The sequence below is a fragment of the Stegostoma tigrinum genome, chromosome 10, assembly GCF_030684315.1.
Source record: "Stegostoma tigrinum isolate sSteTig4 chromosome 10, sSteTig4.hap1, whole genome shotgun sequence".
In the NCBI taxonomy this organism is placed as follows: Eukaryota; Metazoa; Chordata; class Chondrichthyes; order Orectolobiformes; family Stegostomatidae; genus Stegostoma; species Stegostoma tigrinum.
Window position 1 is genome coordinate 56,736,586 of NC_081363.1, and position 16,579 is coordinate 56,753,164.

Sequence of the window (16,579 nt, forward strand, 5' to 3'; positions counted from 1 at the left end):
GAAGCAGCCTAACAAGTCACTTGATTGAAAAGCAACTCCAACTTGTACAAAGGATGCGCAACAGATGCAGGTTTTCTGGCACAGGTCACATTCAAACAGCATTTGTTGAAGTGTATAGAAGTACAAAATCAGATGGAAGACGGAGAAAGGAAATGTCTCACAAATCAACAGGAAAATTTTGGGCAGGTAACAAAATTAATGGGGATGGCTCCAAGTCTGCACTTTTTACTAGTATGTTGAGGAGGAATTGAAGGTAGAAAGCACTTAGTACAAAATAATGATGAGATCTACAAAGGACTTAGAGTTCTTTGCGATGCTTACGTTTCTAGTCAATTTGAAGCAATATTAGATTAATCAATTATTTAGTTGCTTCAGAAGGACAAATAATAATTTTGATTTTGTTTAGATTGCTGAATAAGGTAATTTTAAAATCTGCCTACAGTTTAGAGCAAGCTGTATTCAAAAGATGATAACAATTGTTAAAACAAATTATTGGTTTCAAGACACCAATTACAAAGACCTACTGGAAAAAGTTGAAACATTGAGTCGGATTTTCTAATGGCCTAGAAGTAGTTTCTACAACATAGGCAGTTGTGAATCAGGACCCTGTGGACACCCTGGTGTAACAGACTCTAAAGAAACTGCACTGAAATTGAAATTTCCAATAGGCAATTTCCTTGCACCTGGAACCCTCCCAGAGAATCCATTTAAAATCAGACAAAATGGAGAGTTCCATTACAGTTAGTAGTTAGGAATAGTTAAACAATTATAAACCTAGTCTAACTCTAATTATTAAACTTAATACACACACACCCAATTCAATATCTCCCAGATGCCTCATAAACCCTCCTTACCCCAAGGCTATGACTTGACATCATGCTCTCTTCCCTGATATTCACCCCCCTCTGCCCTGCAGGACTTGACACCATCTCCCTTACCCACTATGCTCTCCCTGACAAAACTGTATACCCCATCATACTTTGGTACCCTACAAACTCAGTCCCCTTTTCACAGCAGTGGTTGTCACATTCTGTGATTTTTTAAACATCCAGCAGCAGAAAGAGTCACTTTAACTACTCATTCGTACACGTCCACAACGTAATTAAAGTGACTCTTTCTGCTGCTGGATGTTTAAAAAAGAAACACACACAATATGGCAACTGCTGCTGTGAAAAGGGGACTTGATTTCATTTCCCCTGACTATCATGCACTATAAAATACCTTTTGGATTTAAGATACCCTCCAAATCATGATTGAAAATTTCCTACAAAAAAAATGCAGAGCTCATTCTTAGTATATGAAAAGGAATGATGTAGCAATGTGATTGTAACTGCCCCTCCTTTGAAAATTGTGATCACCATGGCTTTATTCTTTCTTGGATAATGAAAGCAAACAAATTTAGACTTTAATAGCCAAAGGCATTTTCTAAGATTGTGTGTTTCAGCCTGTTTCCCTCTTCCAATTCTTGATTCAAAACTCGTTCAAATGAGGGTGATTCTACAACACATTTGTCAAATAATTTCAAAATAGGGCTTTATTTGTACCCAATTAAAAAAAAAGGTGTGACCTCATGGATTTCTTTAAACATTATTAAAAGCATTGTTTAGGCAGATGTCAGGAAGATGTTCCCCCTAATGAAAAAGCCCAAAACTGAAGAAGTTCTTATACAATATTTAGCAATTAACAAACCTAATAGGGAATTCAAGAGAAATCATTTTAACTTAGCGTGTGCAGACAGTATGGAATATAATACCAGAAGGAGTAGTTAAAGCATATAATACAAATGCATTGAAAAAGCTGTATAAAACACAAGGGAGGAAGGAATAGCAGGTCATGCTAGTCGAGTTATATGAAAATAGTAGGAGGTTACTCCTCTGAAGTACAGATACCAGCACATGACCTAGTTTGGGAAAATGGCCTGTCACTGTGATCTACATTATATGTCAGTGAATGCAGAAATTTGACCATTAAGTTGCTCTGGCTGACTTATTACACACAAGAGAAAAGTCAGTAGTGACCGATGTACTCAAAATAGTGACAATTTCAAAAATCTACTACATTTAAACACAAGTCTATGAGTAATATGAGGTCCTCACGATTTCAGCTGCAGTGTAGTGATGAGATACATTCAGGATTTTCACAAGGTCAAACATACCCAAGGTGTATTTTTAAGTGAATACGCAAGGACACTGAAAATACATTTCAACCTTCTTTTTCCGATAGATGCCATACCATAAATCCCTAGCTTCAAAGGAGACATTGGAAAAATAAATACCTTTATAGAGTATGAAACTGGCATACCTTTTATATGACTTTTGAAACCAGGGTGCGGCGTGAAGACTGCATCTGTTCTAGCACAGCTGTTTTCTAGTTCAACACAGATTTATTCCAGAGATTAATTGTAAAAAGAAATCAGGAAAGATACTTCTCACATTTCAAATTAAATAAAACGGGCACAAAAGTTGACACAAAAGAAAATCTTCCAATATATATTATTAGGTATGTTTTACTACATGGTAATGGAGAATCAAGTGGACAGGTTAATATTTCTAATCTCACTAATATTTAATACACCTTAAAAATTAATACGTATTGGTACCTCGGTCTCTGCGGTACATCTTAGAAACTAACCTTGATTACAATTAATAACATTGCAGAATTCGCGGATGTTATTTTCATTGATCTCTGCCTGCTTTCTCTCCATGAATGCTGAAATTCTTCTTTCAATCTGTCAGAGAATAAAATTGCATGGTAAACAGTTTCAATACAGTATTTGCTCGAAAATAAGCAAACAATATTCAAAGAATTAAAACCAACAGACTTTCAGAAAATGTAACTACATCTTACTTCATCTCTGTTTGCCTTGATTTGAACCAATTCTGTATCAGTTTGGCTATTTGGTCCATCTTGTCCTTCAGACTTGTTTTGAGCGTCATTTAGGAATACTTTTGATTTTAGATTAATCGGTTTACTTGAAATTTGCTTATGGCCAGTCACTGCTGAATTGGAATAATTATTAGGTTTTGTAGGCAGCATAGTCTCTCCTGTGCTTCCAATTCCAGAAACGTCTTTTCTCATCAATAATTTCAATTTATCTGAAACACACTAACAATAATAATGTTAGCATACTATACTGGCGTTTTACTTTAATTGACACACAATCAATTCCATTTTTACATTCACCTCGGATGTTTTAACGAGTTATTTCCAACACCAGTCTCATAAGATATTGTTAAATACACCATGCCCCATGTGATTCAAACATTTTCTTGTCCTGTAAGGATGCATCCAACTGATGGAACTTTAAATCTTATCAGTAGTGTCAAAGCTCAAGAATCAATTGTATCTGCCGCTGTTTAACCAGCCAGAATCAGACAGTTTCCCATCACAAATTGCCAGTATACTTATATATCTTTAGCAAGACCTCCCTAACTATGGGACCCTGATTTTCACAGAATTATTTGGAGCATTGTGTGGAAAATCCCAATATGAGTAATGAGCTTTCTTCTCTACCCAACTCACCTCAAATGAGCCAGTTTAGTTGCTTAAATTATTAACAATGCCATGCACTAGCACCGACTCAACTGGCTCAACGACAGGAATATCAAATCTGCCAGTGTTGACATTGAAAGTATGGAACATCGCTTGGTCAGTGTCAGTTTAACCCCAAGAAACCCTGCTCATTTGAACAGCTTCACAGAAAATTAATCATTAGATGACTTCCTTCAATGAGTCTGAGCCTGTCCTGAACATCCCAAGAACTCCAGAGGCATAGCAAATACAAAACAAAACAAAACATTCAGTTGACACCATTTCTGATTGAACAATAGAAGCAAAACTCTACAAGCATTTGCTTACCCTGCATACCACTTGCAAGAAACCAAATGCAAAGTTCCACAGATACTAGAGAACTGAAATTTTGAAAGGTACTCGGTCATATTGGATTTAAAGTGTTGACTCTGTTTCTCTCTCCACAGATGCTGCCTGATCTGCTCAGTTTAGCTAGCTTTTGCTATTTTTATTTCAGATCTACAACAGACATTTGTTACAAATCTCAGCCTTTCATTTATTGGACATGCAATTCCATAAAGGTGAAAAATAAAGATAGGGAGCTTACAATGCACTATTCTGATGATTAATGATATAACAGCTGTTGCTGTAAGAAGTTTTTGCTCTCAGCCTCAACCGAGAAAGATATCTGTACTCACCCTCTGATATGTTTTTTAATTCATTCAATGGGATGAGGGCATCACTGGCCAGGCCAGCATTTATTGCCTATTCATAATTGCCCAATTAAGAGTCAACCATGTCTAGAGTGATGTGTAGGCCAATCCAGGTAAGGGTGGCAGTTTCCTTTCCTAAAGGGAATTGTTGAACCAGATGGATTTTTCCAGTGATTTGCTGAATTCAAATTCTACCATCTGCTTTGGCCGGATTCAAACCCAGATCCCCAGAACAATACTTGAGTCTCTGGATTAACAATCTAGCAATCCATCGCCTTCCCCTAGATTTCTGATTTTGCATCAGCACATCACTACTTTACCACTACTTCATCTTTACTTCAGATGGGTCTCATATGTTGTTCCAATTTCAATAACAAACCATGCTCTGGTCTGCCTCATACACTATACATGCAAAGAATATAGGAATTTATTTCCAAATAAGTGGCAACAGCATCTTGTAATTTAGTCATGCCATACGTAGAGCTCAATTTAAATTAATTTACTTAAAAGATACCTTAACATAGAGAACAATTTTCTTAAAAATCAAACTTATACTTACCTGCAAATCAAGGATATGTTGCTGGAGTAAGCTACTAAGGTGCCCTGGGTTGAGATGTGCTGGCAGGCTCTGAAGCTTACGTAGATCAATAGTAATGTTTAGAACATCACCTCCAACGTTAAGCTTTAAGAACAGAAAATCATAATTTTTAAAAAAAAAAAAAAATCACTGGTTTCCAACATCAGACAGCACTGACTTACTTGCAAGTCATATAAACTGAGTTAATTAATGAATGCAAATTTAACTGCCATCAATAAACTGATCATTTCAACATGTGGGAGCAGAGTTATTCTACACTTTAATATGCCGGCAAAGAAAGCACTGACAAAGGCTGGTGTTGCAACAATTATATGGAGTTATTGCACTATATTTCCAGATCATAATTTATCACTACTTTTGCATCAGTATCTTGAACACGTTGCTTTTACAACAACAATTCATAAAACTTCAGTAATTTCCCTACGGTATGTTTCTGCAGAGAAGGAGAAACAAACTCAGACACAAACACAGACACCTTTTACAGAAACAAAGAAGATAGGAGCAGGAGGAGGCCATTTGGTTCTTTGAGCCAGCTCCACCATTCATCACGATCATGGCTGATCATCCAACTCAATAGCCCAATCCTGCTTTCTCTCCATAACTTTGACCCCATTTTCATCAAGGGCTATATCTAGCTGCCTCTTGAATACATTCAATGTTTTAGCATCAACTACTTCCTGTGGTGATGAATTCCGCAAGCTCACCGCTCTTCGGGTGAAAAAAATCTCATCTCAGTCCTAAATGGTCGACACCGAATTATCAGGCTGTGACGCCTGGTTCTGGACAGACGCACCAGCGGGAACATCTACGCTGTCTAGTCCTGTTAGAGTTTTATGAGTCTCTATGAGATACCCCAGCCCCCGCCCCCGGTCATTTTTCTGAACTTCAGTGAAAACAATTCTAACCTAGCCAATATCTCCTCGTACGTCAGTCCCGCTATCCCTAAATCGGCCTGGTAAATGTTCGCTGAACTTCCTCAAGAGCTAGAGCATCCTTCATCAGAAAAGGAGATCAAAACTGCACACAAGCTTTTACCTCAAGCATTTGCTCTGGAGAACATTCCAACCATTATAGGTCACTCAAACTTGAATATTTATTTGTTAATGATTTATTTATGGAAGTAGCAATGATGGATTAGGCTCACATGTAAGCAGTTTTATGTAACACCTTTGTCTATTTTTAACACTATTTCTACTTTGTAAAGATATTCCTTAAATTTTGTAATGCTGACAGCTTAGAGATAACAGTAGAATCATTAGCAACTAATTTGTCCAACACCTCTCATCACTCCACACTGGTTGATAGTAGGCCTCAAAAAAACTCCAGTGTTTCATAAGAGGACCTCGGTTCAATTCCCACATCTGGTGACCATTTGTGAGGAGTGCACACATTCTCCACGTCTGTGTGGGTTTCCTTCGGGTGCTCTGGCTTCCTCCCACACAATCCAAAGATACGCAGGCTAGGTAGGGTGGCCACGGGAAATGCAGAGTTTACAGGGATAGTTTGGGAGCTGGATCTTGGTTGGGCTGCTCTTTGGAGGATCGGTGTGGACTTGAGGGATGAATGGCCTGCTTCCAGGGATTTTAAAGATTTTAGGTCTCTTAGATGAAGTAAATACTTGAATTGCATTTGCAATCCAAGTCTTTACAAGCTATGTGTTAGAAAGTGGTGCTTACTTTGTGAAATCTTGTGGCATAGTTTTGTCAGTTAGTTCATGGTCATTCAGATTTCTTCTTCAAATGCTAATGATCCCTCGCAGGATCAGAATAATTGCAACAGTGCTAAGTGCCTGAGGATACAATCTATGATATGATCATCAGATAGGAGACCTGCTTGGTTAGGTTTTTTGTTTAGAAACACTCATTTAGCAATAAACTCTTTCCAGGGGTTGCAGGCATTTACCACCCATCTCTAACAGACCTGGAGAAGGTGATGATCAGCTGACTTCTTGAAAGGCTATAGTCCATTTGGGTCTAAGATCCTAAGACATAGGAGGAGAATTAGGCATTCAGCCCATTAAGTCTCCTCCGCCATTCGATCATGGCTGCTACATTTCCTCGACCTTTCTCCTGCCTTATCCCCCAATACATTGCTCTCCTTACTAAAATCAAGAACCTGTTTATCTACTTCTGTTTTAAATGTACTCAGTGACTTTGCCACAGAAGGCTGTAGAGGCTACGAGTTCCATAAATTAACTGTCGTCTGGCTGAAGAAATTCGTCCACATCTGAGCTCGAAAGGGTAGTGGAACTATCTTCTCCGCATCCACTCTACCCAGGATTTTCAGTATTCTGTAAGTTTCAACATGATTGCCACCTCTCCTAAACTCCACTGAATACAAATCCAAAATCCTCAACTGCTCTTCATATGATAAGTCCTTTATCCCGATCATTCTTGTAAACCTCCTGTTGTTACACCCACCGTAAAATTTGGGAGGGAGTGAACGAATCAATATATTTCCAAGTCAGGATGGTGAGTTGCTTGGAGAAGAAGTTGTAGTTGATGGGATTCGCATGGATCTTCAAACCCAAATGTCAAGCGCAGCAAGGTACTCAGAAAGAAGCCTTGGTGAATTTCTACAGTGCATTTCATGGATGACACACATCTCTTCTACTGTGCAGCAGTGGTGTAGGGGTTGAATATTTGTGGATGTGGGCTGCTTTATCCTGGCTAACGTGAATCTCCTTCAGCATTGCTGGAGCTGCACTCATTCAGACAAATGAGAAGTATTCCATCAGAGAATTGATTTGCGCTTTCAAGGTCATGGGCTAGCTTTGGAGGAGGGGCTTCAGCCGATGAGCAGTTGGTGTTATTTTAATTCAGTGTGTGAACTGAATGGTGCAAATGTAGCAGCAAGCAGCTCTGGTAAAAGTGAGACCGATGTGAATCAAGTAGAAAATTTTCCAATGAGTGTTGCCCTAACTACCGCAAAGTAGTTGTTGGGGCCCATTTCTTTCAGCTGCAGGACATCAGTGAGGGGGGAGTCCTCAGTAGAGTGTTCTAGTCCCAACCACATTCAAGTGCTTCATCAATGGCTTTCTTTCCGTCAGAAGTGGGAACATTTGTTGATGATTCCATTCAATACTTCTTGGATATGAAGTAGTTCATGCCTGGGTAAAATGTCAGCTGAGTTAATAAAATGGCAAGTGTCATTTTCCCCCCTCAAATGTCAAGCAATGATCATCTCCATGCACTGAGAGCCTAACCATCACAACTGACTAGAAATTAACTGGGCTAACCATTTAACATAGTGATAACAAAAGCAAGTAAGAGCCCGGGTATTCTGCTGTAGTTTACTTCTCTCACACCCCAGAAGTCTTTCCACCATTTACAAAGCAAATGTCAAGTTTTCAGGGCACCAACTCCAGCTCAATTAAATGGAGTGTAAGTGTTGAAGCTATAGAATAGGGCTGCTTGCATGCTGGACAGCACAAACAGCATATTATTCCCAGAGCCTACAGATTCCATAACCAACAAATCAGAACAAAGTCCTTGCACATCCAGTCATGAATTGTGACATGCAATTAAACAAGTAACAGGAATCATCCCAACAAACATCTTATCCTCAACATATCAATGCAAAAGGCAAGGCTAAAACATCAGCTGCACCTTCAGCCATAAGTGTCAAATGGATGATCCTTCTCAGCCTCTTCCACTTATGCCCAGCATCATATGTGCAATTGTCAATGAATTCAATTCATTCCATATGATATCAAGAAACAGCTGAGCATCATGGCTACAGAAAAGGCTAAAGGTCCTGAGAACATCCTGGCAATCAGATTGAACATTTGAGTTCCAGAAGGAGCTGCACCTTGAATCAAGCTGTTCCAATACAGCAATAACACTGGTATCTACACAATAAAAAGTGTCATAATGCCTCCTGCCCACAGAAGGTAGAACAAATCTAATCTAGCCAATTACTGCAAATCAGTCCACTCTCAGTCATCAGCAAAGTGATGGAATGGGTCATCGAAAGTGCCATCAAGTGTCACTTACCCACAGTGACACGCTCACTGATGCGCAGTTCAGGTTCTGCTATGGCCACTTGGCTCTAACTCACATCACATCCTTGATCCAAATATGGACAAGAGCTGAATTTCAGAGGTAGGGCTGAGACCACTTTTGTGAAGTTGTTGAATATCTTACAGCACTGAACTTGAGTGTGTGCCTGGGCAGGGAAGGTGTGGGGCTCCAGGTCTCTACATTTAAATTGCTCAAAGTGTGAACTTTATCCGATACAGTAAAGGAAAAAATAGAATTGTGATCCAAGTGGAACACAGTTTACTGATATCACCTTACTCAGACTCTCTAAAAATTACCACAACCTTTCAAGAAACGTACTAACAGGTGTTCAAAGTGTTATTGGGATATCATAACAAAATGCTGGCCTTTCACATTCACACTGGACATCACAACTCACCAGCACAGCACCCCCATCTTCCATACAAATTAGCCAATTCCAACGTATGTTACTAGCAATTTACTTTACGTCAAGTGCATCTCTGCAGGAGTTCCTCGGGGTAGTGTCCTAGGCCTAACCATCCTCAGCTGCTTCAGCAACAACCTTCACTCCATCATTAGGTCAGTAGTTGGGATGTTTGCTAAAGGACAACACAACGTTCAGCACCATTCGTGACTCCTCAGGTACTGATGCAGTGCATTTTCAAATGCATCCAGACCTGGTCAATATCCAGGCTTGGGCCAAACAGTGGTAAGTAACATCTGTGCCACAATAGGAGATAATCTAACCACCACCTTTGGCATTCAATAGTCCAATGTCAACATCCCAGGGGTTACCATTGACCAGAAACTGAAGTAAACTGTATAAGTCATATAAATGCAGTGCCTGCAAGAACAGTTTAGAGGCTTGGAATATTGCAGTGGATAACTCACTTCCTGACTCCCAAAGCCTGTTCACAATCTAAAAGGCACAGGTCAGGAGTATATTGGAATACTCCCCACCTGGCTACATGAGTGCAGCTTCAACAACACAAAAAGATTGAAACCATCCAGGACAAAGCAGCTGTTTGGCACTTCATCCACCCCCTTCATCAGCAACGCTCAACAGCAGCATTATGCATCATCTAGAAAATGCTTAAAGAAATTCAAAGATCCTTAAACAGCATCTTCCAAACCCACTTTCCATCCAGAAGGGCAAAGGCAGCAGATGCATGGTGACACCACCACTTGCAAATTCCCTTCCAAGTTACACACCATCCTGGCTTGGAAATATATTGCCTTTCCTTCTGTATTGTTGGGGCAAATTCCCAGGATTCCCTCCCTAACAAGATTGTGGGTTTACCTACAGCGCATGGACTGCAGCACTTCAAGAAGGCAGTTCACCACTTCCTTTCCCAAGGCAACTACGGATGGGCAATAAATGCTGATCCAGGCAGTGGCACCCAGGTCACATGAGTGACTAAGACAAAGTCTCATTTACACATCAGCACATGCTTTTTTTTCAATACAAGCTTCTGGTGTCAAAACACCTCTATGTTAAATTTCACGTACCACTGTTCAAATCCCTCCATTATGTCACTCATCACTCCCTACCAACTCTCAATTACTTCAACAATCTCCTCCAGTCTCCCTGACTATTGACAGTTTGAAAAGCATCATAATCTAATTACGCTCCTGAGAATATATTGGGACATTAGGCACAATATAAATGCAAGATGTTAATTTTCAGTCATTGTTGACATGAAGAGAAAGGAAATGAACTTATCACAATGAAATAAATGACCAGTTACTCTGAAAATGCTACGAACAGTCTATATCTGTTACTAACTGACTAGTCTTCCCAGTTAAGGCATTTTAGTGCCATTGACTAAACGATCAATGATCATCAAGAAAGATACAAATAAAATCCTATTCCTCTGCAAACAAGAAAACAACACAGAATTGCCGGTCAAACTGAACAGATAAGATTGAAGTTTTACTTATAAACAAGAACATGATTTGATACTACTCACTTCATGTCGGCACTATTCACTTCATTCATCCTTATCCAAGTGCCACGGAAAGGAATTTATAAGAAATTATAAATCCAGATTTGTTTGGATCACTGAGATGATCGTTGGCACTGTTTCATTAACAGTTGTTACCTACAATCAAAGCTTTGCTCATGGAACAATGTTCTTGGCAAAATATTTCATACGCTACCTCAAACATGCAACACCTCTCACACGTACAAGGAGCAAAAGTAGGCCATTTGACCCCAAGAGCCTATTCCCCATTCAATATTTCCATTTACCCCTGAAAAACAAGGATTCCCCTACCTAAGAATATATCCACTCCTGTCTTATATATATTAATAACATCCTCCTTCACTGCTTTCTGAGGCAGAACATTTCAAAGTCATACAAACCTCAGAACAAAATTCTTCTCATCTCTGTCCTGAAAGGGCAACCCTTAAAATGAGTGCTGCCTATTTCTGGACGAACTCACAAGTGGAAAAATCCTTTCCATATCCACCTTATCAGGATCTTATACATTTCAAGTGGCTACTAAGTTTTCTAAACTCCAGTGAAAACAAGTTCAACCTATCCAGGCTATCCTTATTAGACAACTCTCTAGCTATCAATCTACTAAACTTCCAATGAACTGCTTCCAATTCATTTACGTCCTTCCATAAATTGGTAAGCCACGTACACAGTATTCTAGATGTGGTCTCTCAACAGTAAGGATGATATGCTTCAGCTATGTGCAATTTTACTTGTAATAAAGGATAGCTTTCTGTTAGCCTACTTGATTATGTGCTGTACAGTCAGTTCAGCTATAACACAATATTTATGTTCCTGGGCAATGTAGAAAATTGTGCTATAGAAATAATAGGGAATATGGGAAAAGCAGGGTTAGGGGCAGACCAAAGTAAAAATCACTCAAATCGCTCAAAAGCCGAACACAAAGGACAGCACACAGTTTGAATAAGTGTTTAATTCATGTCCAATAATGAAATAAAAAGAAATTTAATATCTTACTTTGAAAAAACTGCCAAGGTGACTTGATGGGAGGAGGAGGTTTTGAGGCTGCTCTGTTGCTAATGCAGGGGGCGAGAGCTATCATCACCTTCGTCATCATCATCACCACCACCACCACATTCAGGCAGAGTCATGGTTTGCAGGTTTAGGGCAAAAAATAGTTACTCCAGAAATGGGTGGCTGTGGTTCACTGTCTTCTGAGTGTTTCTTGAGGGTTGGCTTAAAAAAAACACCCAATTTTTGCTGCTTTGCCCTAAAAGATCTTATTCCATGAACTGCTACCCTTCTTCATCTTCAGCTTCCACTTGCCCCTCAGCAAAATGCTGTGGTAGATAGCTGTAGAGAGATCTTCACAGTGGGGCTCGTGCAACTCTTCAACATCTTCATCCTCCAGTTCTTCAAATCCAACTTGCTTTGCTAGATAACACAATGATCTTTGATTCTTGGGCACTCCTCTGACAGATCAAAGCCTTTAAAATCTTGAAAAAAATCCGGGAGAAGCTACCGCCAAACTGCACGCACAAAATCCTTACTGACATCAACTCAAGCCTCTACAATAAGGTCAACTGCATTCTTGATGTTAGACCTCTTCCAAAACTGAAGAACACAGTACTTATCCCCCACAGTGGCTGCAATCAGTACCTGAAATGTGGCGGCGAAATAATCATGTGATGCCGGAAGAGAACAATTTTTGGCACTAACACTGCACATGTTCAGGAAAAAGCCTGCAAAACAATCATGTGACATCATTTCATACTCCCCCACGCTCTGAAGGAATCAAACTATAACCAACACCAGTTCCCATTTTAGAAATAAGTTCCCCTATTCATCAGTTGCGGTGTAGCCAATTACCGTTGCCAGAACACGCATTATAGTAGAACCAACCATACTTGCATACTAACATTTTGTGACTCATGTACGAGAACAACTAAACATGTGTCCTTCAATTCCATTGTCAAATCTGACTCAACCACTGAAAACGTTATCATATTGCTTTCATGTCTGCTAAACTGCTTACAATTTCAGGATCAATGATAAAGGAGTCTAAAACCAAACCTTGGATTCTTTCCTCGACAGAAAGCCATCTTCTTTAACTACCTTCACTGTCCACTCCAAATTACAACCACAGCATGGGGAACTCATCAAGACGATCGGTCTGCTGTCTTTGCTATGACCCTGCGTTCTACTAGTCTGCTAGATTAAACTTCCAATAATGCTCCCCCACTTCCAGCTCTATTCCTGAACTCACATCTCTTTTTATAGTTTCTCTCCTCTCTGCCCTCATGCTCTCTCTAAGCTCATCTTGTCTATTAGATTCATCCAATGCACCGGCAATCTCTCTCCTTCAGTTCTCTGCCCGAAAAGAGGTCAGTCTAACAATGTCATGACCTCTGCCACATATAGAGCAAGGAGGGGCTAGCCTCAAATCCACCCCGGTGAAAATGGGAGTTATACAACCATGACAATGGCATCAATCTGTGTTGCAGGATATATCTGTGCTTGTATTTTGCATGATCTGTGAGTAGTTCTAATAAAGACTCCAACTTGCTTTCCATCACATAGCTAACCAGGGAATTCTTCCGCTCTTACCTTCTGCCACCTGTATATGTTAGAAGATTACACAGTTTGAAACTCAACCTGTTTGGTAATGTTAGGAATATTTCTTCCTTGGCCATCTGGTCCTGAGATGAGATCTGAACTCTGAGTTTCTGATCAGAGGCAAGGATATTATCATCTGTGCCATAGGACGTCTCCAACCAGCCCATTCTCACCAAACTACTAACTATCCACTTCCTCTCCTAGTCCCTATATTACCCAATGTTGCGAACAGATTTTCCAGTGTGGTTACCCATTCTTTTAAAATCTACCAAACTTCTTGAACACTATAGTGCCATTTCCAATCACACATTTCTCTCCATAATCCGTGAAGCAATTTTCACCTCCCAAATCTTTTCCCAGAAATCCATGAATAGAGGACCTCAATTTAGTTTTCCATACCAACCATATTAACAAATCAGCTCTTATCAAAGTAATAAACAACATCCTCTTTGACTGACAAAAGTAACTTTGCTTCTGTGGCCTGTATGCAGCACAACATGAGAACGTGGTTCACCACACCATGTTCGTCCAATGCTTCTCCATGTTCATCCATTCGGGCTGCTCTCGTCTGGTTTTGTTCTTATCTTAGGTTGGCAAATAATTTGCAATGATTTCTCTTCCTACACTAAGACTTTAGCATCCCCAAATATGGAGACTTGAACCCTTCTTATTTCTCATCTACATTTTCACCTTAGGTGGCAACACCTGAAGGCATGGCATTAGTCCTAACACACATTCTGATGACACCCAATTCTATCTCACCACCATTCTAAACTTCACCATTGTTAACAGATTGCCCGCCTTGAAAACCGAGGGCAGAGATATAGGATTATCACCACTTGCAAATACCCCTCCGAGCTACACACCATCCTGACTTGAAACTATATTGCTGTTCCTTCACTGTTGCCTGGGTCAAAATCTTTGCTAAGCAGCTGTGGATGTACCCACACCCCAAAGACTACAGTGGTTCAACAACACAGCTCACCACCATCTTCTCAAGGCAATTAATGTTGGCATCACCAACAACGCACATATCTTAAGAAGAAATTGAAAGAAAGACACTCCATACCTGACACCAGTATTGAACACACCACTATCTCCTTCAATTAAAACACACAGTCATCACTTTTGACCCCTGCTCCAAATCCCATTGCCTAGCAACTGGCTTTATCCCTCTAAGCTAATCTGTTCTAAGCTTTATTGCCATGTTTGACCCAAAATGAAATTCCTACCTCATATTCATGTAATGACACGACTACCTATTTCCAAATCCATAACATCATCTTTGTCTTTTTGTCAGGTCATCTTCTACTCAACCCTTCACAGACAAGTTGGGCCAATGGTATTCCTTCCATGCTGCAAAATCTCTATGACTCCAAGTGGCATTCACCCATTGCACATGTGTTCTCAGCTTGACTGGGAGCCAATATACTATGCGTTGATTTTTAAAACACACATTCTTGTTTTTAAATCCATTCATAGGCTCCCCTGTATCATTGTAAAGTCCTAAAGTTCCACAATGCTCCAAGACATATTGTGTTCTTCAAATTCTAGCTTCTTGAGCATCCCTGATTTTAATTGCTCCACTGCTGGTGACCAAATCTTCAGTTTCCTCAGCCCCAAACTCTAGAATTCCCCCTCTCTGCTTAGTTTTCCATCTTCATGATATCCTGATAAGGAAGTTTTGCTAATTCTATTGGCTCCACCTATTCTACTGATGTCAAGCTGTGAATAGAGGCAAGGAATTCGACTCTAACTTTTGGATGGATGAGCTGTGCTTACACTACCTTTTCCCCTTTGCTGTCATACGTATAAAACCATGTTTTTCTGGAGGTACTCTACAATGGCATATCCTGTACTACTAAGCACTAGGTAGGCCCAAAACAAAACAAAGCAAAGACAAAAGGATTGGTGACAGTAAACTACCTCAAACAATTCTTACCAAGTACCACATTCTGGTAAAGGTCGTTAAAAAAGGTAACAAGGAGTGGTCACCTGCAAAAACACCCCAAAATTTACGCTTTAATCTAGATGTTGATACTATATGGCTCTCTTACACTTTTATAATAATGTGAAAAGCCTTAAGTTGTTTTGATACACCAAAGCAAGTTATTGTTGAATTGTGCATTATTTCTAATGAAAAGCCAGTATCTACCTAAAACAATGTGTAAAGATGCTGCCTGAGGTCGCTCCACCGTCATTTAAACAGAGAGCGCTAACTCAAACGCACGGCCAGCTCCTCGGGCAGACATTTCTCGGCGAGTGAAAACAGATCCGCCTGAAATTACCTCGGTGCTCGGCGGCCGAAACCACAAACCACACCCTCCCTCCCCACCGTAAGCTCGGGCAATATCCGTTTGAGCCGGGGCTGGCGTTTTACTCCAGGCCCAGGCTCGGCGCGGGCCCGGGCCTGAAGACTATCTGCCCGCCCCCCACTCAAACAAAAAGGTCGGGGAGAAGATCCAGGACTTTTCAAATCAAAGAGATCGGGAGCGCGGTAACAGACCTGCTGGTGGAAGCGGCTGAGCGCATTGAGCAGGGTGTGCAGGCTCTGGGCCATCTCCTTGTCGGCAGCCCCTGGTTCTACCTCGGCCGCCATGACCGAAGCGAAAGGCGAGCAGGAGCAGCTCACAGGAGGCACTGGTACATTCTACACTGCACTGCCTGAGATCGAAACTTCACACACCTTCTCTGGCCGTCTCCCTAGCAATAAATATGTTGCATCTATCACCGATATTGGGCGCAATCTCTTTTTAACGCGTCTTAAAAGTTTCAGTTAAAGTCACATATTTAACAATTTTTAAAAAAAAACACCGAGATTTTTTTTGCTCGACAGAAGCCGAGTGTTTTCGGCGATTCTTGTTTCTATTGCAGCAGTTTCTATATTTGCATCTCCTCCGCCAGTAACTTGGTTCTAAGTTAGCGTCTAACCAGTAAAATGTTCCATTCATCGAAGTGTTATCGCACGCAATTTTAAAGTCAGCCAGGTAAGGAAATAAAAGGGCAGTTTCAATTCAAGGCACCCACTCTCCTCACCTCTGAAGTTTCATCGCTTTTATGCATGCCTGAACTTTCGCTGTAATCAGTGTGGAGTAGCTCTGGACAACTATCAGTGAACACTATTAGTTCGCAGTGTCGACTACATCTTTCATCACCTTGCTGATGACTGAGAGTGGACTT

General features: G+C 40.4%; 1 protein-coding gene across 3 annotated transcripts in view; it reads right to left on the bottom strand.

Moving 5' to 3' along the window:
- The window catches only part of mbip (MAP3K12 binding inhibitory protein 1), a 29,735-nt gene extending 13,638 nt beyond the window's left edge, over positions 1-16,097 (bottom strand). The window contains exons 1-5 of one of the 3 annotated variants that reach the window (XM_048538359.2): positions 15,906-16,089; positions 4,783-4,905; positions 2,848-3,105; positions 2,632-2,728; positions 2,302-2,367 (exon numbers count right to left, since the gene is read on the bottom strand). In XM_048538359.2, the coding sequence (XP_048394316.1) occupies positions 2,302-2,367; positions 2,632-2,728; positions 2,848-3,105; positions 4,783-4,905; positions 15,906-15,998 (637 nt within the window). In that variant the 5' untranslated portion in view covers positions 15,999-16,089. Of the gene's footprint in view, positions 1-2,301; positions 2,368-2,631; positions 2,729-2,847; positions 3,106-4,782; positions 4,906-15,905 lie in introns of all 3 variants that reach the window. The other 2 variants (XM_059649189.1, XM_048538361.2) reach the window with 2 other exon arrangements.
- Between the last annotated feature and the right edge of the window lie 482 nt (positions 16,098-16,579).